The 23,513-nt window shown below is 41.3% G+C and overlaps 1 protein-coding gene across 2 annotated transcripts in view; it reads right to left on the reverse strand.

Moving 5' to 3' along the window:
- GNA14 (guanine nucleotide binding protein (G protein), alpha 14) overlaps positions 1-23,513 on the reverse strand; it is a 202,750-nt gene that overhangs the window by 173,821 nt on the left and 5,416 nt on the right. Inside the window, exon 1 of one of the 2 annotated variants that reach the window (XM_010851132.1) lies at positions 5,273-7,725. The exons of the other annotated variant lie outside the window; for it this stretch is intronic. Within the exon in view, the coding sequence (XP_010849434.1) occupies positions 5,273-5,336 (64 nt within the window). The 5' untranslated portion in view covers positions 5,337-7,725. Of the gene's footprint in view, positions 1-5,272; positions 7,726-23,513 lie in introns of those variants that run through there. 2 annotated transcript variants of the gene reach the window in all.

Below are 23,513 nucleotides of genomic sequence, written 5' to 3' on the forward strand. Positions count from 1 at the left end.
TGACTCACTGGAAAAGACTCTGATGCTGGGAGGGATCGGGGGCAGGAGGAGAAGGGGACGACAGAGGATGAGATGGCTGGATGGCATCACCGACTTGATGGATGTGAGTTTGAGTGAACTCCGGGAGTTGGTGATGGACAGGGAGGCCTGGCGTGCTACAAGTCATGGGGTCGCAAAGAGTCGGACACGACTGAGCGACTGAACTGAACTGAACTGACCCAGGAGAAGGCATTATAACTGATCTGGATAAATTACCAGCAATTAAAAGTTACTATTTCCTAAAAAGGAAAAATGGCTATCTCAAACCAAAATATTTATTATTAGAAAGTAATTTTCCTGTTATCAGGGTTAAAAAAAAAAACCACCTCATTCTTACTAAATCTTTCTAGTCCAAGTGTGTACAAATTTCTTTGGAGTCAACCAACATTTCTCCCTATGAACCCATGATGTTGGTTATTTTTGGAATAACTAGCTAATGAATATTATCCGTGATGATACAAAATCAGAATCTCAACCTCTTGAATTCCTTCTTCATTAATATGCATAGCTCCCCTCTTTTCAGGAGGTGGATGGCCATTATCATTAAAACAAGTATAATGAATATCAAAGCTGAGATCTCTGTCTTTGGATACCATGTCTCCTACATATTAGCATACCCACTGGGTCTTAGCAAAGCTCAAAAGAGAATTTCTGCATGAATGCTGCCATCAGATAGGCTATAAAGGGCTTAATTAGTTAGAGTTCATGGGGGAGTCATTTTCTGAGTAGATGCTACAAAAGGAAAAATGCTGTTATGGTTGAAAATCTTCAACTTCCCTAAGCCTTCTGTTTTAGATTGAATGCTGTGTCTCCCTATGTGTCATATGTTGAATCTCTAATCCCCAATGTGACAGTTATAGGAGGTGGAAATATTTGTAAGTATTTAGGTTTAGATGAGGCCATGAGTGTGAAGCCCCCATGATGAGACTGCGTGCTTGTGTGCTCTGTCATGTATGACTCTTTGTGACCTTATGGACGATAGCCCCCAGGTTCCTCTGTCCATGGGTTTTGCCAGGCAAGAATACTGGAGTGGGTCGCCATTTCCTTCTCCAGGGGATATTTCTGACCCAGGGATCAAACCCACATCTCTTGGGGGATTCTTTACCACTTGAGCCTTCAGCGAAGCCTTCATGATGGGATTAGTGCCCTTCTTAGAAGAGATACCAGAATGTCCTCTTTCTGCTATGTGAGGATACAGCAAGAAGGCAGCCTTCTACCATCCAGGAACAGGGTTCTAACCAGAATTCAACCATGATCTTGGACTTCCCAGCTTCCAGAAGTAAAGAAATAAATGCTGTTATTTAAGCCACCCAGCCTATGGTATTTTGCTATAGCAGCTCAAGTTAAAACAATTTACTTTCCTTATCTAGAAAATAATGGATTTGCATGGGATGATTTGAAATTCTCTCAAGCTGCAACCATCTATGATAATAAAAGAAAGGACAGGTTACCAGAGCAGTATAATAAGAGAATTTCAAATTAATCACTGGCTCATAAAGACAGAGATATCAAGTGACATGCTGGGAAGGCATAGTAAGAAATCAGAATAATAAGTGATTGCTGATGAAGCCTGAAAACAGAAACCACTATAAATTAATGAGCCGGGAAAGTGACTTGATAGAGCCACTATCTGAGGCATGGGAATTGAAATGTCTTAGTGAAGGCTCTTGAGGTGGGCAGAGTAGGCCAAACTTTTTCAGACATATCTTATGCAGACTAACATCATCTGAGCCTCACACACTTGCACATACTATAAGGAATGACTGTGAAAACCAGAAGAAGGTTTCCCAGGGAGATCAACTCCATAGACCCTCACAAGCTTTTCTGACTAGGTAATGTCTCTTCAATGCCTGCTTCCTGATCTATACTCAGTTCTCAGAGCTGCCATAACAAAATACTACAGGCTTGGTGGCTTAAACAACTAGGTTAAATTTATTTTTCATGGTTCTGAAGGCTAGCAAGTCCAAGATCAAGGTGCTGGTCCGTATGGCTGGCAAGAGCCCTCTTTCTACTTTGTAGATGGTGTGCTCCCAGTGGGGAGAGAAAAAGACCAACAGACAGACAAAGACCAAGCTCTCCAGTGTCTCTATATGGGTACTAATCTCACTGGACTAGGGGCCCATTCCCATGACCTCATCCCTATTAAACCTCCCCAAGGCCCATCTCCAAATGCCATCTCACTGGGGACTATGGGTTCAACATATGAACAGGGTGGGGAAAAACACAACCATGAAGTTTATAACATGCTTCTCTACATTCACAAACTTAAATTTTAAAAAGTCATTAGTGCCAATGCTTGCATAAGTTTGATTAAGTACAGGCGATCAAATAAACTACTTATACATAATTCTGTTATAATATTATAGACCAGAGCAAAGAAAAACGATAACCATCTATTGAAAGTATTTGTGAGATGTTAAGATTAGACTCCTGCTTGAAAGGGACAGAGGGGATTCACATCTGATGCTACCCATCTTCCCCTTCTCACTTGTGTAAAAAAGAATTCTGGTTTCACTCCTTAAGCTTTCTCTCCTTCTTCATCCTTTAAGGATGATTTTGCCCATGTCAAATTATAATGCACAACTAGGAGGAAAAAAGAGTAGTAGAAGAATAAGAAGTAAGTGAATTAAAGACACACTCAGAATGAACAGCATGACTCAGGGATTAGATCCAGTTACATTTGTCTTACTCTGTCTTATTCTAAAGTGGATTTAAGGCCCCTAGAAGACTGGGACTACAGTGGTGACTGTCAAGAACAAGAAGAGTCTGGGATTTTACCCTACTTGCAGGCTAACAAGTTAGCCTTCCGCAGTTTTCACAGAGCTGGCAGGAGGCACAAAACTCCAGTTTCAGAGACAAAGGCCTTTATCACAAAGAGCATTGAAAGAAGCAAGACGTGCTTAGTCACTCAGTGGTGTCTGACTCTTTGTGACCCTGTGGACTGTAGCCCACCAGGCTCCCCTGCTCATGGGATGCTCCAGTCAAGAATACTGGAGAGGGTAGCCATTCCCTTTCCAGGGGATCTTCCCAACCCAGGCATCAAACCTGGGTCTCTTGCATTACAGGCAGATTCTTTACTGTCTGAACCACCAGGGAAACTGAGCACCAGCATATTTGTATCAGTTCTCCTGCCCAATCAAGGATGGCTACAGATGGATATCAGAAAGCTCTGTGGTTTTACTGCAGGAGAGGAACTCTGAGTTTAGGAAACCTGAGTTGTTTAGAGTAAGCAGTGAACAGGCATGCCCTTAACTTGGGAAAATGACACCGTCTTCCAAGACTGTTATACCAACACCCTTGAAAAGAAAGCCTGAGGAAAGGACAGTGGTGCCTTTCTTTCAAGACATGCAGACACAGGAGACATCCCTGAGGAACTACTTCCCAACAGTGACCACAGAGGTGGAAAACAAATTTCAGACAATGAATTTCCCTCAGTTTCAATGGTTATCCTTTGTACTGCCCCCTTTCCAGTCCTTTTCTTACACATGTGATATTCAGAGAAAATGAAGAAGGAAGCAAAGCCAAGGCAATGAAAATTATAAGTCATCTTTCTGCTACTGGTGGATCTGAGTAACTTGTACCCACCACAGCCTGCTGCTGAAGTTAAAAATGGAAAAGACTATTTTGGGTAATCCAAACAGCATTTATCCTTTAGACTTCTACACTGAGCTGCCATTATGGACACAGATCTACTTGGAATACTCTCATAATCTGGAAGTTTCTAAACTTCAGCTGCCCTCAAAATGCAAAGTACAAAGATCTATGATCGATGCTACAACTTAGAAAACATCAACATAAGAAAAAACTAGAGGGACATCCCTGGTGGTCCAGTGGTTAAGACTCTGCCTTGCAATGCAGGGGACTAGGGTTCGATCCCTGGTTTGGGAACCAAGATCCCACATGCCAAGGAACAACTGAGCACATACACCACAACTAGAGAGCCCACGAGCTGCAACAAAAGATCCACATGATGCAACAAACAGCTCACAAGCCTCAACTAAGACCCAACTTAGCCAAGTAAATAAACAAACCACAGTAAGGTATCATCTCACATCTATTAAAAAAAAAAGAAAAAAAACTAGAGAGGAAACAACAGATAATATTCTTGCTCATAATAATATCAACAAGAGTTTTTATTTAATAGACTTAATAAACCAGAAGCTATGCTATTCAGTTCAGTAGCTCAGTCGTGTCCGACTCTTTGCAACCCCATGAACCACAGCATGCCAGTCCTCCCTGTCCATCACCAACTCCCAGAGTCCACCCAAACCCATGTTCATTGAGTCGGTGATGCCATCCAACCATCTCATCCTCTGTCATCCCCTTCTCCTGCCTTCAAGCTTTCCCAGCATCAGGGTCTTTTCCAGTGAGTCAGCTCTTTGCATCAGGTGGCCAAAGTATTAGAGTTTCAGCTTCAACATCAGTCCTTCCAATGAACACCCAGGACTGATCTCCTTTAGGATGGACTGGTTGGATCTCCTTGCAGTCCAAGGGGCTCTCAAGAGTCTTCTCCAACACCACAGTTCAAAAGCATCAATTCTTTGGCGCTCAGCTTTCATTATAGTCCAACTCTCACATCCATACATGACTACTGGGAAAACCATAGCCTTGACTAGACGGACGTTTGTTGGCAAAGTAATGTCTCTGCTTTTTAATACGCTGTCTAGGTTGGTCATAACTTTCCTTCCAAGGAGTAAGCGTCTTTTAATTTCATGGCTGCAATCACCATCTGCAGTGATTTTGGAGCCCCTCAAAATAAAGTCAGCCACTGTTTCCCCATTTATTTGCCATGAAGTGATGGGACCGTATGCCATGATCTTAGTTTTCTGCTGTGCTATACATACATATATAATATATATATTACAAATAAGAAAGTAAATAGAGTCCTAAAAAATTAAGCTACTAATTATGGATCCAGGCAAGAATACTGGAGAGGAGTGCCATTTCCTTCTCCAGGGGATATTCCCGATCCAGGGATCAAACCTGAGTCTCCTGTATTGGGGGCACATTCTTTACTCTCTGAGTCACTAAAGCATTCATTAGACAGTAAGTGACACTTGAAATATAGACATCAAAAACTAAATGCTTCCACAGCCTACCAATTTGCCTCTGACCAGAAAGAAAAAATAAGATCATGCTCATTCAAAAAGCCAAAGGCTGGCACTTAGTCAAAGTGAGACAAATGGGAAAGGTTTTCCCCCAAGATCCTGTTTCAGACATCATTCTTACTAACCTGGGAGGGTACGTAGCTCCAAATGCTCTCTGTATCTGGCAAACACCTTCCTGAGAACTCTCATGTTTTTTGAGGCTGAAACCAGGCAAAATGGGTAATATAAAAAGCAAATATCAAGATCTAAAATGCAAACAAATATGAAGTCACAGGGCAAAACAAGACAAAGACTCACTCATTCATTAGTGAAACCTGTAGAACCAGAACTGGCCTCAGGAAAATTCTACCAGAATTTGGTAGGTACTGATAATTTGACAGTAAACTGTCCCCCATACTTTATCTCCTTTCTTGTTGACAAAGCGACATCATTATTATAATCCTGTTGTAAACCATATTGAATATGAGAGGAATATATTCACTAGGATTAGCAGCTGTTTCTCTCACAGTGTGAGGAAAGAAATAGCAGCTAGCAGTGTGGTTAACCGTGAGAGGAGCAGAAGGGTTACTACTGGACTTCTTGCTTGGAAACAAGAGTGTATTAGTCAGAGTGGGCTAGCTCTGATGTAGTAACAAAAAGAAATCCCATAATCTCAATGACTTGACACAATGAAATTTTTTACTCATATATATAAAGTCTAATGCACGCATTCACGGTTAGGCAGCTTCCTTCTAAGTGGTAACTCAGATCTTGTAACCATATGCTTTCCAACTTCAAAGATGACTACAGGAAATAAAGAGGATTGTGAAATGGGAGGTTTATTGTGGGCCAGATTTAAAGGTGCCAAATAGGTGATACTCGCCTAAGTGGAAAAAGAGAGAAAACTGTAAATAAATCTCCCGTAAGATGGATTTCCCTTTAATGACTTAAAGAAATTATCTCCTAATGTCCCAAGTAATACATGGAAATGGTGTACATCACATCCACTCACATTCCAATGACCAAAACTGGACATATGTTCTATCCATCTCATTGTCTCTGTCACCAGGGGTCAGCCAAACAACTCTGCTTCCTTCAGTTCTTGGCACATCTGGGTCAGAGGTCCACGTATTTGTGTTTGCACTGTATTTTCTCAATAAATCCTGGGGCCCCGTGCAGCTCGGTTTTGACATTGTGTCACATTCAAATAAACACCGTGAGGCAACAAACACCCATTTTATTTTCCAATTCTTCCTCAACCTTTATAGACTGCCAAAGGGGAGGTATACTATTATTTTTCAAAATGTATCCTCAAAATGTTCTCTCATCACTGTTCCTCTGAATATCTTCCCCACAGAAAACATTCTCTGAAATTCTCCTAATCTGAAACCTCCCTGCCTCGAAAGTCCCCTGCCATACAGTGCATGGCCTCTCTCTATCGTCTTCCCCACTTCGGTTATGTTATCCATCAACCTGGCCTGCCTCACTTCCTTAGCATTCTCTCGGCATGCCAGGGAAAGCTACTGGCTGACCTAGTAAAAAAGAGTCTTGTCCTCAAAGAAAGAGCTGGCGGTGGTAGACTGCAAATATTCCCATAATTATAATTTACTGTAAATCCCAAAAGCATTTAAAGCAGTGGAAGCCAGCTTGCCTCCTAAATGGTTATATACTTGGGAAGACCAGGGGGGTTAAAAGTCTAATTTAACTGAAAATCCACTTATATTTGTCAATCTTACTCTTCTCTGTACCCACAGCTTTTAGCACAGAGAAAATTCCCTAATGCCTGTAGAATAAAGGCAAATGGATCTGTGGCTGAAACAAATGTGACAGAAGCACCATCATCAAACCTTGACCCAGTAAGCAACATGACAACCACTTGAGTCCATGAGGCTCCAAACTAGCCGTCAAATTTAGAGAATAAATTCTCCCAGCGCTACTCAGAAATTATCCCAAGTTAATTGGTATGTCTGGAGAGAATGGTTTTTAAGCCATTAAAGGGAAATCAATCTTAAGGACTATTTATGGTCTAGAATATGGTAATTGCCTTCTCTCTTTGTCTCCTTAGTTAAGGACCACCAGCATGGCAAGGTCCTGATCAGTTATCCTACCTCCAGGCAAACTTTCCCAAGCGCAGGCCTCAGCAAACAGCACTTTCAGCTCTTTCATCACCAAGCCCTCAGGATGTGCTTCATCCAGCTCTATCACTCCATATCTGTGTCCCCTCTCTAAGGAGATGAGATCCTCCAGTCGAGCAGGATGATCAAGGAGGAGCTGTGTCCACACTCTCCCGGTACCCAACTCCCTTCACCAGCCAGTTTATCATCATACACAGTCTGTACTCAAAACATCCCCAAACTCAATAATGGTGGTTAGAAATGATGTAAAATTATATTACTACATATTATATATACACATACACCCTTATATCTGTGTACATATATTTAAATTATGAGTAAAGAATTTTATCAAGTCTAAGGCTTTATTTTGCATGCAAGCCCTCAAAATACAACTGAATCACTAGCTCTTTTGCTCTTGTTTTCATTTTTAACAGAGAGAGCTCAAAGTATAAAAGATAAGGTGGAGTCAAAAGGAGATAGCATGATCTTTTCTTTTTTCATTGTATTTTTTGTTGTTGTTCAGTTGTTAAGTTGTGTCCGACTCTTTGCGACCCCACGGACTGCATCACACCAGGCTTCCCTATCCTTCACCGTCTCCTGGAGTTTGCTCAAACTCATGTCCATTGTGTCGATGATTCCATCCAACTATCTCTTCCTCTGTCACCGCTTTCTCCTCCTGCCCTCAATCTTTCCCAGCATCAGGGTCTTTTCCAATGAATTGGCTCTTTGTATCAGGTGGCCAAAGTATTGGAGTTTCAGCTTTAGCATCAGTCCTTCCAATGAATATTCAGGGTTGATTTCCTTTAGGATTGACTGGTTTGATCTCCTAACTGTCCAAGGGACTCTCAAGAGTCTTCTCAGCACCACAGTTTGAAAGCATTAATTCTTAGGCATTCAATCTTCTTTATGATCCAACTCTCACATCCACACATGACTACTGGGAAAACCATAGCTTTGACTAAATGGACCTTTGTCAGCAAAGTGACTGCCTTTTAATACGCTGTCTAGGTTTGTCATAGCTTTCCTTCCAAGGAGCAAGCGTCTTTTAATTTCATGGCTGCAGTCACCGTCTGCAGTGATTTTGGAACCCAAGAAAACAAAATCTGTCACTGTTTCCACCTTTCCCCAACTATTAGCCATGGACTGATGGGACTGGATTCATTGTAGTAACTCAGATATTTCTTGTATTAGTCTTGGAGCCAAGATTAAGTTTGATTTATGGTATAAATATGGCACCCCACTCCAGTACTTTTGCCTGGAAAATCCCATGGACGGAGGAGCCTGGTAGGCTGTAGTCCATGGGGTTGCTAGAGTAGGACACGACTGAGCAACTTCACTTTCACTTTTCACTTTCATGCATTGGAGAAGGAAATGGCAACCCACTCCAGTGTTCTTGCCTGGAGAATCCCAGGGACGGGGAAGCCTGGTGGGCTGCCGTCTATGGGGTCGCACAGAGTCGGACATGACTGAAGCAACTTAGCAGCAGCAGCAGCATGGTATAAATGTGAAGTAAAGGAATAAAGGGTCTGTCTGGAATCTCATAGTGCTTGCTCACACTGTAAGACAGGGAGTGCCATCTGTAGTATTTGTGGTAGGATGTGTGTCAAGTCCTTGCCAACCCAGACACAGGCTACCATAAAACATGTTGCACCATATTCACAGGATGCTAATGTAGAATGGAAACATAATTCATGCAAGAGAACAAGGACATCACCATTCTGGATTATTTGCAAGTGATTGATCCATGAAGGTGACTCTTCTTAACTTCACATGACTTGGTCATGGCCTACCCAGGGGTAGAACCAGTTACACTCAAAATATTTAACAGTGTTAATGGTGTGGCATGAGTGCTGATGAATCAGAACAGATGCTGGTTCATTCTAGTGGCTGGAATGGGGCCAAGGAAGCTAATCACTGTGTGAGGCATTACTTACTAGTTGCCAAGTAGAGGGAGATGTGGAATATTCCACAGGTGAGGCCCTGATGGCTAGGTTGACAACATCAAGAGGAGGGGCACTCAGGATAATGGTTATTTACCAGTTGGTATAGGAATATTCAATATCAAACATCTTGTACCAGTGTGCCTGCTTACCATCTGATTACTAGTGCTGGTTACAGCTCTTTCCCAAGCACAGAACCAAAACCCTGTACCAATAAAGGGAAATACTCCTCCAGCTAAGTCATGATCCTCGGCTTTGTCACATGTATCATTATCTAGAGCTATGCATCGTAAAGCCTTCATCCAAATCCCAGGGGGAAAAAATCACCCAGTTCCCAGATGAAACAATGTACTGCCAGCTCTCTGTGTCATAGAAAAGTGCTCTCTGAAAACATCTAAGGTGAACCGGATAAACCTCTCTAGCTTCAATTTTAATCTTAACTCCTACATTCATTTAGACACCAATCTGAAAATGTCTAAAACCAAAACTATTGATTCCATGCCCCCTTCTCCCTGCTGCCCAATCTGTCTTCACCTTACCCTCAGTCATCTCAGTAAATGGCATTGCCATTGGCATGGTGGCTCAAGCCAAAAGACCCAGGAACCTCCATCACTCCAATGTCAATCAAGTCACCATGACAGATCACCTCAACAATTCCATACCACACTGACTGGTCCTCCTGCTTACACTCTTACCAAATACGGTCTATTATCTGTCCTATTACCTGAGTTTTCTTTTATAAAAAACAATCAAATCTCCTCTCTCTGCTAATCACTGCTCTCCCTTGGCCTCCCAGAGCATTTAAAAACTCATCCTTCCCAATCATGGTTCCTGTCATCTTCTCTGTTGCTCAGTTCAACACTTTCAGCTCTTCCTCAAACTAACTGAGCCCATTTCCTCCTTAGGTTCTCCCCAGCCTAGAATACTCTGTCACTCCCTGGTCTCTGTTCTCTAGGTCTTCATGTAGATTGTCCCATCTCTCAACGCCATCTCCCCTCAAAAGTCATCTCCTCACAGAAGTCTTCTTATCAACACTAGACTCACTGATCCCCCAGGACTCCATTTTCTAACCCCCTAGTCTGCTTCTTCATGGTTCTTGCTTTATCTCAAATCATCGTACACATCTATTTATTGTCACACTAAAGTGTAAGCACCAAGAGGGCAGGGGCTTTGAATCAGGTTCTCTTCTCAGTCCCAGAGACCTGGAACAAGAGATGATCAACAGCAAACTTCCAAAATTTTGTGGGGAAACAATTGAGTTTTATTATTATTATTTTACCTACTAAAGCACAATTACTTTCTGAAAATCCTTCTTTGGTATGTACATGTTATCTTGACATTACATTGCCTTTGTGAATCTTCAGAATTCAACAGTGAAAAAAATTCCTTATCTTAGAAGGTATTCTCCATGCTACTTAAGCAGGGAAGAAATAAGTTACCTCACAGTAAGTCGCTTAAGCAGTACAGGTGTTTCTCATCATAGATTCCTACAATTTCAGAGCAGTGCTTTTAGTGAGTATCCATCACCATGGTCTCACTTTACAGGAGCTTCCAAGGGTTCAGAGCTATGCTGTCCAGCATGGCAGTCACCAGCCACACAGGGGTACTGAACACTTAAAATATGGATACTCTGAATTGAGATGTGCTACAAGTGTAAAATATACACCAGGTTTCAAAGATTTAATATGAAGAAAAGAATATATCTTATTGATGCATTTTATTGATTACATGTTAAATGATTATATTTTGGCATATTGGATTTAACAAAATATATTATTAAAATTAATTTCACCTGTTTCTTTTTTAAATGTGACTACTTGAAAACTGTAAATTAGGTGTGTGGCTCACATACGCAATTCACATTCTATTCCATTAGAGACCACTGATGAGATCAGATAACCTGCCCAACGTTGCCACTGCTCTGTAATAGAAGACCCAGAAGCAGGTGCCAGACCTCTGCCTGCACTCCACCTACCTTCCACTGCCTAGTCACGATGCCCTACAGTGATTCGTTACCAGGGGCAGGAGAGAAGAGCCCGTAAGAAAAGTAAGGAATCCCTGAGTCGAACTACCTGCTCAATCAAATCCCAGTTTCACATCTAGTAATAAGTGACTTTGGGAAACTCATTTAATCATTTATTTACCCTCAGTTTCCTCATCAGTAAAATGGAAAAAAAGTATATTGCTTACTTCAATAACTTGTAAGGATCAAACGAACTCATAAAACCCTTAGAATCATTCTGACATACAAGCAGTGTTATATGAGTTTACTCCCATTATTATTATTAAATGTTCATATGCGTGCATGCTAAGTCACTTCTGTCATGTCTGACTCTTTTCATGGCCTCCCTGTCTATGGACTGTCACCCACCAGACTCCTCTACGCATGGGATTCTCCAGGCAAGAAGACTGGAGTGGGTTGTCATTTCCTCCTTCAGGGGAATCTTCCCAACCCAGGGATCAAACCCACATCTCTTAGGTCTCCTGTATTAGCAGGTGGGTTCTTTACCACTAGTGCCACCTGGGAAGCCCTAAATGTTCTTATCCGTCAGTTCAGTTCAGTTGCTCAGTCGTGTCCAGCTCTTTGTGACCCCATGGACTGCAGCATGACAGGCCTCCCTGTCCATCACCAACTCCCAGAGTTTACTCAAACTCATGTCCATTGAGTCAGTGATGCCATCCAACCATCTCATCTTCTGTCATCCCCTTCTCCTCCTGCCCTCAATCTTTCCCAGCATCAGGGTCTTTTCAAATGAGTCAGTTTTTCACATCAGGTGGCCAAAGTATTGGAGTTTCAGCTTCAACATCAGTCCTTCCAGTGAATATTTAGGACTGATTTCCTTTAGGATGAATTGGTTGGATCTCCCTGCAGTCCAAGGGACTCTCAAGAGTCTTCTCCAACACCACAGTTCAAAAGCATCCATTCTTTGGTGCTCAGCTTTCTTTACAGTCCAACTCTCACATCCATAGATGACTACTGGAAAAACCACAGCTTTGACTAGATGGACCTTTGTTGATAAAGTAATGTCTCTGCTTTTTATGTTCACATACTTGACAGTAAATTAAAGGCTAGAAAGTTTTTGACTAATGACAAATCGTGAAAGTTCAGAGTCATTTCATTTTTTTTTTAAAATTTTGGCTATGCTGGGTCCTCGTTGAAGCTCAGTAGTTGCAGCATGGGCTGTCCAGTTTCAACATGAGCTTAGCTGCCACGAGGCATGTGGGATCTTGGTTCCCCAACCAGGGATTCAACCTGCATCCCCTGCATTGGAAGGTAGATTCTTAACCTATGGACCACCAGGGAAGTCCCAGAGTCATTTTATTTACTTACCATTTATTTATTTTTGTACCCTACACACCCATGACTTATTTATTTTATGTCTAGAAGTTGATACCTTTGGACTCCTTTCACCCATTGTACCTACCCTGCCCCCAGGAATCATTTTTATGTCAATAGCTATTTCTACAAACAGAAGTTCCACTTAGATTACCAATTCGAAACATTTCTGTCCCTGAAAAACCTGTTCTGATATCCTGAGATTATCGCACATGTAAAGTCTCATGTTACTGGAAAATTCAAACACAGAGAACAAAGGAATATGAAGAATTCTTTTTCTGCCACTTGTTACCCAGAAAAACAGCAACCAGGTACTATTTCCTCAGTTATGCTGGGGCAGGCACTAAACACACACACACACACACACACACACACACACACACACACTCAGGGTCAGTTTCTGCCCCGAGTGATCAAGGTAACACTTTCACTGCGGCTGAAGAGTTACCACAGAAACTCAGAGCTGGAAGAATTTTTAGAGACTGATGAATCCAGCGTCTTCCTTTTACCACCAAGGAGCTTCTATGCCTTTCTGACTTGCCCAAGGTCACACTCCAAAACAGAAACCATTCTTGAACCTACATCAAAGATTTCTGGCAATTCATCACAAGCATATAGACAACATCCAGCTTTTTCAAGTAGTTGAAAGTTTAAAAGTATTAAAGGGAAAAGTAATTCATTAAATAGGCAATGTATCAAATGAAGTGGAGAATGTTTAGAATTCTGGAAAACATACAAATCAGAAATAATATTACTGATTACTGCTTTATCGGATAGCATAATATAAATTAAAGTATTCTTTGAGTTTTTTGAATCATAAAAACTAAAAAAAAAAAAACACAAAACTTTCTCTTTTGGTCAATATGATTCTCCTTAAAGAGAAGATGACTTTAAACAGAAATTTTAGATGCTCAAAATAAACACTTTGAACATGTAAACATACTTGTGTTGGATAATAAGTTTTCTGGCCATTTCCTGGTTTGTATCAAGATGCAGCTTGATACATACTGCAATGTATGCAGACAGAATTGATTTAATTCTTCTAAGGGCAAATTCAAAATGCCTTATAATTGCAAATTATCTGGTGGTAGTTGTGGTAGTTTGTGTAGTTGTGGTAGTTTGTGTATATGTGTACAAATAAATTGGCTTTATCAAGGCCATGCCTAATTGATAGACACTTCCGTTAGTGTCCAGTATTATCCTGATGAATTTATGTCAAATAAACCAAAGCCGCCTCCTCTTTTCTTCCACCTGTCTATCCTTGAATAGAGACACAAATTAACTTATTAGGCAAGGCAGAAAGACTTCCTCATTACCCTAAATGAAGAGTAATTTGAAAACGGTCAGGGAAAGTTCCAGCAGTTTCCTCATGCATAAGCTACCTGTAGACAGTCTGCAGTTCCACAGTAACAAATCCAAAGGCAGAGAGAAGACATGAAAGGGGTGATTAGGTCAACTTCTAGACATCTTAGAATGCAGAAGCAGCATTTAAACTCAAACACTTGCTTTAAAGGCTTAACAGCTGGTGGACCTTGGATAGGCTTATGGTTTGTGACAAGGGCTTTATATTTAATTCACTCCATTCATCTTGTTCTTTCATTCTTAAATAACAATGTTTCTATTGAAAGAGAAGAAACATATAAATATTAGACTGATGTGTTCAAACACAGAATAACAAAAGCAGAATGTAGACAAGCTTTTTGGAAAAATGTATTTATTTTTAATTGGAGGATAACTGCTTTACAATATTGTACTGGTTTCTACCATACCAGACAAGCTTTAAGAAACAACCTCATATGAACGAACCTAGAGCCTGTTAAAAAGTGAAGTCAGAGAGAGAAAAATAATACTGTATACGAACACATACATATGGAATCTAGATAGATGTCACTGATGAACCCATTTGCAGGGCAGCGATGGAGACACAGACATAAAGAACAGACTTACAGACATGGGGGTTGGGTAGGAAGGAGAGACTGGGGCAAATGGAGAAAGTAACATGGAAGCATACACACTACCGAATGTTAAATAGACACCCAAAGGGGATTTGCGGTATGACTCAAGGAACTCAAAGCACAGCTCTGTAAAAGCCGAAAGGGGTGGGATGTGGTGGGAGGTGGAAGGCAGGTTTAAGAGGGAGGAGACATATACATCAGATCAGATCAGTCGCTCAGTAGTGTCCGACTCTTTACGACCCCATGAATCGCAGCACGCCAGGCCTCCCTGTCCATCACCAACGCCCGGAGTTCACTCAGACTCACGTCCATCGAGTCAGTGATGCCATCCAGCCATCTCATCCTCTGTCATCCCCTTCTCCTCTTGCCCCCAATCCCTCCTATGGTTTTTCCTGTGGTCATGTATGGATGTGAGAGTTGGACTGTGAAGAAGGCTGAGCGCCGAAGAATTGATGCTTTTGAACTGTGGTGTTGGAGAAGACTCTTGAGAGTCCCTTGGACTGCAAGGAGATCCAACAAGTCCATTCTGAAGGAGATCAGCCCTGGGATTTCTTTGGAAGGAATGATGCTGAAGCTGAAACTCCAGTACTTTGGCCACCTCATGTGAAGAGTTGACATATATATACCTATGGCTAATTCATGTTGATATATGGCAGAAAACAACACAATATTGTAAAGCAATTACTCTTCAATTAAACATAAATTTAAAAAGGAACAATCTCATAGCTCATTCTTGAATCTGAGACCAAGGTTCAGTGAGAGTAAAAGAATCAGAAATGATGATGTCACAAGACAGCTAGAAGAGTTTATAAATTGTACAATCTCTTCAACACAAATTAGGTAGTGAAGAAACTAGTTGTCCTGCAGGTGGGAATGGATACAAAATGCAGTTAAAATGAACTGGTTAAATGGAGGTTTTTTTTTTAATGATAAAAATTGGAAGAAATAAGTGAGGCTTTCAACAAAATTTATGGGCTTGAAAAATTATCCTAACATTCATACTGAGATTGTAAATCTTCTCCTCTTGATTGCATCGAACTTGGAACCCACAAAAGGTGAAGGAATAAGAAATGAATCAAATATATAGTAATAATACTCAAGTTAAATTTAAGAATAGGTATAGTAATCATGAGCAGCACTGAGGTTTTTTTGATGCTGTTATTGTTTATTTAATCTGATGTAAAGTAATCTGAGTATTAGAACTGTGATTAATTTATAGGAGTTAATAGTATAAATGATTTGATCTGATTACACTTAGGAACAGGATTTTTTTATTACCTTTAGAGACAGTTTTAACTGTTTAAAAGAACAAGATTAATGTAATATATAGCTTTATTTTTATGAGATCACTGGAGACACTTAAATGCTTAGCTTTTTCTTGCCAGCTTTGTCAGGGGGTTGATATATTTGAGGCTATTCAGGCTTCTTAAATGTGTAAATAGGTTTTTAACTGTCTAAGGGAAATTTCACTGAATTAATAAGTAGAGTTAACTTAGTAGTAAATTAAAAGCTAATCAAAGAACTAAGTCAAAGTCATGGCATACATATTTAAAAAGTGAAATGAATGTTAAAGGTTTAGGACAACTAGGGTTTTACATTTCTCAACTTCAACAAATTCAATATCAAGTAAAACAAGTAGCTTCAAATGTTTATTTGCTTGCAAAAAAGACCCTTTCAAATACCTGAAAAGTCAACTGCAGGATAAAAGAATGTCATATCATCACCAGAATGTTGAGAGAATGAGAGACCCAGATACGGTATTGACCTCCAGCCAGCCAAGACCCCATCATACTGGATATTGGACCCCTCCTCCACAAACAGGGGTTCCCAGGTAGTGCGGTGGGAAAGAACCTTCCTGCAACGCAGGAGACACCAGAAACTCAGGTTTGATCCCCGGGTTGGGAAGATCCCCTGGGGAAGAAATGGTAACCCGATCCAGTACTCTTGCCAGAAAAATCCCATGGACAGAAGAGCCTGTCAGGCTATAGTCCATGTGGTCTCAAAGAGTCAGACACAACAACACACACACAGGAGTACGGTTGCCCCAAACATATTACATTCTGGTTTTTTTACCTTAGAATTGCATGTGATTGAGAAAGAACTCCCAGATATTAGGAATTTAAAAGCTGAATGCAAAACAGATTGCATAATATTTTATTAGCTAGGATACCAGTTTAGCTGAAAAAGGGTGCCATCATTCCTAGCTCAGAGCTAGTATGGCACCTTCACAGTATCAGGAATACAGGCCTCTTCTACCTTGCTGCTTTTTCATCCTCAACGTCCAACTTCCATTTCATGGGAAAAGATGGTTGCTCTAACTGCTACCACCAAATCAACATCCTTCTCTGGAATGGAAAAAAAGCCTCCTTTCTTTTTAAGGTAACAACTCAGAAATCACCTATATGACTACAGTTTCCATCCCATGGGCTGTAAACTTAGTCAAATGACCACACCTAGCAGCAGGTAAACTGAGAAATATAGTCTTTACCTCCATGTCATGTGTCAAGAGATTACCTTATTACAGAAGGAGGAAAGATATTTAAGAGACTGATAGCAGTCTTTGCTATAAATATGCCACTTTCTAAGCTAAAAAAAATTTTTTTTAACACTCAAATATTCACTTTTGTGCATAAGAAAATGTGAAAATTTAGAAAACAAATAAGACACATGCAATACATCACTGATTCCAGAACATCAGCCCACATTCCAATGTCAGTATGTAATAAAATTTTCATTAGTCCAAAAGGGAAAGTTTAATATGAACAAATATGAATTTGTTATAATGTATATTTATCCAATTAAAAGTATCGTCTATTAAGAATAAGCGCTTCCCACTATTTGAAGGTAAAATATTCTTTCTTTTAAGCAATAATATTGATGCTAAATGGCAGTACATTTGTTAATTCAGCAAATGTTTCTGGAACATCCAAGCACTATACAAGATCTTCAGGATTCACTGGTTCTAACAGTACCTATGCTCAACAAATATAGAGTCTAGAGGGGGAGACGGAGAGTAAATAAAATATCAGAAATAGAGTTTTAAGCCACAATGACAACTATTTTTAAAATGAAATGTAGACTATACCTATGGCTGATTCCTGTTGACGTATGGCAGAGACCAACACTATTGTGGAGCAGTTACCTTCAATTAAAAAAATAAATTCAGAAAAAAATGTAGAATGGGCTATGGGAGAATATTCTGGGGGGACTTATTTTGGATCAGGGAGTCAGTGAAGGCTTCCAGGAGGAAGGGATGTTTAAGATGCATTCTGAAATGAGTAGCTAGAAGACTAGGAAGGACACATGTTGGAAGCAGACAATTGCTGTGTGCAGACATATAAAAAGGAAGCATGTGGCCCATGAAAGGTCCTAAAAGGAGGCTCTATGGACAGAAGCTAGTGATTGAAGGGAATAACGGCAGAGAGGTGGCAGGGGCTGGATAGAGGGTCTCACGGTCCATGCACAGGTTTTATATTTGCATCCGAAGGCAAAGAGAAGACACAGAAAGGTTGTGAGCAGGAAAGTTCAGTTCAGTCACTTAGTCGTGTCTGACTCTTTGCGACCCCATGGACTGCAGCACGCCAGGCCTCCCTGTCCATCACCAACTCCCGGAGTCTACCCAAACTCATGTCCATCTAGTCGGTGATGCCATCCAACCATCTCATACTCTGTCGCCCCCTTCTCCTGCCCTCAATCTTTCCTAGCATCAGGGTCTTTTCAGATGAGTCAGCTCTTCACATCAGGTGGCCAAAGTATTGGGAGTTTCAGCTTCAAGATCAGTCCTTCCAATGAACACCCAGGACTGATCTCCTTTAGGATGGACTGGTTGGATCTCCTTGCAGTCCAAGGGACTCTCAAGAGTGTTCTCCAACACCACAGTTCAAAAGCATCAATTCTTCCAATTCACGTTTAAAAAGTCACTCTGGTTGCAATGTGGAGAGTGAACTCAGGGCCAAAGAGCAGTAGAGGATGAAGTAATCCAGACAAGAGTTGGGGCAAATAGGATGGTAAAAAGTGCACACAGAGAGATTTGGCCTCTTGAAGTAGATTTTGGTGACATGTTGGCTCTAGGAAACAGAAACAGGACTGTGACTAAGAACCAGAACTCTGGAGTCAGACTGTCTGGCTTCAAACCCTGGGTCTAAGCTAGCTGGTGAACCTGGTTTTGGAGCCTCAGTTTCCTCATCTGTATAATGGGGTGGACAATAGTTAACTGTACCTACAAGCACAGCAAGAAATAAATGAGACTGTTCAAGTGCCTAGAATGGTGACTGGATGTATAAATGTCTTATTATCATTATTTTATTTCTGGTGTTACGTGTAGTAGAAGATCAGGAGACACAGAACTGAAGTATAGACATGGTTAGGAGGGACAAATTGTGAGAGTAGAATTGACATATATACACTACCATGTATAAAACAGACAGTTACTGAGAACCTGCTGTACAGCACAGAAAGCTCAGCTTGGTGCTCTGTGACGACTTAGACGCGTAGGGTGGGGTTGGAAGGGAGGTTCAAGAGGGAGGGGATATATGTATACATATAGGTAATTCACTCCATTGTACAGCAGAAACCAACAACACTGTAAAGCAATTATACTCCAATAACACAAGGGAAAAAAAGGAAAGACCAACAAAGACTCCCTGGACTCTGGTTTGAGCACTGGGTGATCAGGGGTACCATCTGTTAGTAGAAATGCCATCAATCAGGGAGAGGAAAAGAGAAGACCCTTCAATCTGGTTCAGTGTGTTCTATTTTGGATATGTTAAGAAAGGAGTTGGGAAATATGTCTAATATCACCTTTTAAGTTGCTTTTTAGATGAATACACTAGAATATTTTTAACATTCTCACTGGGTAAATTGTTGAAATGTTTAAATAACATTTTCACTTGATAAATTCTTTAAATACTCCAGTTCGATTCCTGGGTTGGGTAGAACTCCTGGAGAAGGGAATGGCTACCCACTCCAGTATTCTGGCCTGAAGAATTACAGGGACTGTATAGTCCAAGGAGTTGCAAAGAGTCAGACACAACTGAGTGACTTTCACCCTTCAAGCCAGTCTTCCTTCCATGAATGTTTCTGTGACACCCCAAACAACAGAGACCTCCAGCACCTGTAAGGCATTCACACTACTCATCTGGTATTTCATGGAAGCCACTACAGAGAGAGAGACATATATTTATTCAACCTCTGTTTTAGCTAGGCTCTGTGCTCAGCTTTGCGGGTTCAGTGGTGAACAAAGCCATCATGAATTTCAAGGTCTCATGTAAAGCTCTTCCTGGACTCCACCAACCACCTGGACGTGGCCCATCCACACTGGAGCAAACAGGAGCATACATTAATGCTCCCACATGTGGTTGCTCTTATTTGTTTCTTGCTCTTTATATTCATAACAGTCCCACTAACCCAGGAAGCAACCCTTTTCAGAGTTTCACAGAATAAGATTACTTGAACTCAGTGGGCTGATGGAAATAAAACAGAGGCATATTTTCCAATCTAATTTCAGCACTTAAACTAGTTTTATGAAATTGAATTATTTGTCAATAATTGGAACAGTTTTGCGTTATTTTAAATTTGTACTATTAGAGGGAAAAAGAAATGAAACAGCCTTATATTTTTGATTCTGAGATTTACTGCCACACAAATTAACATTTTTAAGGTCAAGAGGCCTTTGCATTGATGTGTACAATACAGTAAATGAAAATCTGCTTTCAAATCAATGGCACATCTTAGAACAGATGTTTCCTTAGAAATGAAGTTCACAACATGAAGACTCAGGAGTGACTAGAACTGGCTGGCAACTAAGAAACTGGCCTCCTCACTGTGGCTCACTGTCAAATAGCTACTGATCACCAAACCCTATGAAATCTGCTGAGCCTAGTCACTCCTCTGGTCTTTTTCTATCCCATCCTTAAAAGTCTGCACTCTTGTTTCTCAAACTCTGTGGTAAGGGACCAGTTTTTAAATTTTTCCCATTCAGTTGCAGACTATTACATCAATGAAATACAATAAAAATACCCCCGATGCTACATCAATGTTAAATTGCTATAAAAGTTTCTAGATGCTTATTCTTGATTTCTGTATTTGTCTTACACGCATAGTGGCCCAGGACCCATGACTGCTTTTTGAGTGGCACTGACTTAGATAACCAGGATTTAGACTACGAGGAACATTAGATGATGATTCCATAAATGATTTATCATCTTCATTTGTCTGATTTTGTTTAGGAATACAATTAGCTTATATTTCCCAGTTACATAGTAGCTGAGCAACAGAAAAACATTCTGGAGATGAGTTACATAAAATGTCAAAATGAAGGTGTCATTCATGGCAGGGTCCAGAAAGCAGTGGCATAGTTCCTCTTTGGGTCTTGGACAACTTACCATACAAAAGATACCTTTCAGACAAAACAATAGAAGATAAACATTCTCTTTTTCTCTCATTTACGACCAAATACAAAATACCAGAATGTATCAGTTACTTGGCGGGGGGGAGGGGGGACCCAGAAAACTTGACAACCAGGAATATACAGCTAATGTTCCATTTTCCTTTATCCATATCAGTCGTGTCCTGCTCTTTGTGACACCGTGGACTGTAGCCTACCAGGCTCCTCTGTCCCTGGGATTTTCCAGGCAAGGGTACTGGAGTGGGTTGCCATTCCCTTCTCCATGGTATCTTCCCAGCCAAGGGACTGAACCCAGGTCTCCCGCATTCCAGGCACTTTACCATCTGAACCACCAGGGAAGCCCCCAGTGTTCCAAAGAGGTTGAATTTTCAAAGAGCAGACTGATATTTGGTGGCTTGTACTAAAAGAGGCTTTCCCTGCACCACTTAGTCCATAATAGAAAGATAATTACTTAATGATAATAGGCCATAAAACCATTACAATGTATAGGAACACAACTTTAGGAGTTCTACATCAAAGTTCAAGGGCTCACGCAAATGCACACACTGTTGCTTTTGCAAGGACTCTTGCCAAGGTAAGATGTAGGTACATGCGTGCCTGCTTTCCTTTTTGCCCAGCAACCTGACACCTGGGGACAAAGCCTGAACAGTTCCTACAGATTACCCAGTTCACATTCTGAAGACCCTTCATCAAGTTGGTGAGAGAGACTACTTTAACATCAAAAAATAGAGCATCCCCTAGGCAGGTTGATCCCAGGGGCCTCCCAGACATCCACTGAAAGAGAAGGTACCTGCTTTAGAGCCCAGGGTGGCAATCAGAGGCTGGTCCATCCTGAGGTCCAGGCCAAGGTTATAAGACACGTTCTCCAACTTATGTGTATCAGGATCACCAGGAGATCCTATTAACATACAGCTTGCTGGCCCTACTCTAGAATTTGATTCAGAAGGCCAGCTGAGGACTGAGAGTTTACATTTCCAACAAGTTCCCAGAGGTGCTGATATTGCTGGTCCTAGGAGCACACTTTGAAAACCACTGGTATAAACCATCTGATGTCAGAATTGGAAAGACCTCAGAGTCCCTTGAACAGCAAGGAGATCAAACCAGTCAATTCTAAAGCAAATCTACCATGAATATTCATTGGTAGGACTAATGCTGGAGCTAAAGTACTTTGGAGACCTGATGCAAACAGTTGACTCATTAGAAATTTCTAATGAGCTGGGAAAGATTGAAGGCAGGAGGAGAAGAGATGACAGAGGATGAGACGGTTGGATGGCATCACTGACTCAATGGACACGAGTTTGAGCAAACTCCGAGAGATGGTGAAGGACAGGGAAGCCTGGTGTACTGCAGTCCACGGGGTCACAAAGAGTCGGACATGACTGAGCGACTGAACAACAATAATAGAGGTCACCTGATCCAAAACTTTCATTTTACAGGTGAGGATCCTGGGGTTCAAAAGGGAATGTCTTGCTCATGGTCATATGTTTACTACTCAGGGGCTACCTCCATCAAAACAACAACAAAACAACAACCCCTCAAGTTCCCAGAGCCTTAAGATGCTGCTCACTTCATGATGCTGTGTTATGACTACATGGCAGGTCCATGTTCTCTGAGAAGGGACATCAGTGGAGATTTCATGTCAGACTGTCCTATCTGCATGCCCTTCTGGAAAAAGCACTCTGCCTCTATCAGTGACCTTGTAACTGAGCCCAGTTACACAGTTGTAACTGAGCCCAGACAGAGGGTTGGCAGCACAATGGGGACTATTCATTGCCTAGATTTTATTGTTTCTTATTTTTATTATTTTGTACTTTTTTACTTCACTGCACAGCATGTGGAAGCTTCGTTCCCTGACAAAGGATTGAACCTGAAACCCCTGCATTAGAAGCATGGTCTTAACCACTAGACCACCTAGATTTTAAACTCACAAAGGCTGGCTCCAGAGAGCATGTTCTCACCACTACCCCATCCTACCTCTCCCCAAGCTCCCTGTGCATATGTGTGCATGCTAAGTCGCTTCTTCAGTTGTGTGTGACCCTGTGTAGCCCACCTGGCTCCTCTGTCCATGGGATTCTTCAGGAAAAAATACTGGAGATGGTTTCCATGCTCTTCTCCAGGAGATCTTCCCGACCCAGGGATCGAATCCGTGGGCAAAATCAGATGGCCTGAGGTTTTGCAAAGTGACAGAAAGCTGCAAGAGATGATCACAGATGATCTGCTGCACTCACGTGGAGGTAGGCATCCAGCGCAGTGTCAGTGACTCTCAGCTCTCTGGGTGGCAAGTTTCCGGCTGTGCTCTTGCAGCCTGGTCTGATTGCAGTGTCAAGACTCCCTTGGATCCTGCCCTTTCACTTAGCCTGCTCTTCAATTCCCATCAATTTTTCGAGCTTCCTATTTCCCCTCCAATAAATTATTCTTAAGTGAAATTATTCTTCTGCAACCAGGAACCCTGGCCAACATGATAAGTCATTAATTTACCCATTAGCAGAGAGCCAACTGTGGTAATGAAAGTTGGGGTTCCACACAGAGTCCTTCAGAGCACTACTCCTCCTCTAGCACTCTGGGATTTCCGCTGGTGCGCTTCTAATTCCTTAAACTGTCTGCAGCGGCGGCGGCTGCTGGCCTTACAGGA

Source organism: Bison bison, unplaced genomic scaffold (assembly GCF_000754665.1).
Source record: "Bison bison bison isolate TAMUID 2011002044 unplaced genomic scaffold, Bison_UMD1.0 scf7180017864298, whole genome shotgun sequence".
Lineage (NCBI taxonomy): Eukaryota > Metazoa > Chordata > Mammalia > Artiodactyla > Bovidae > Bison > Bison bison.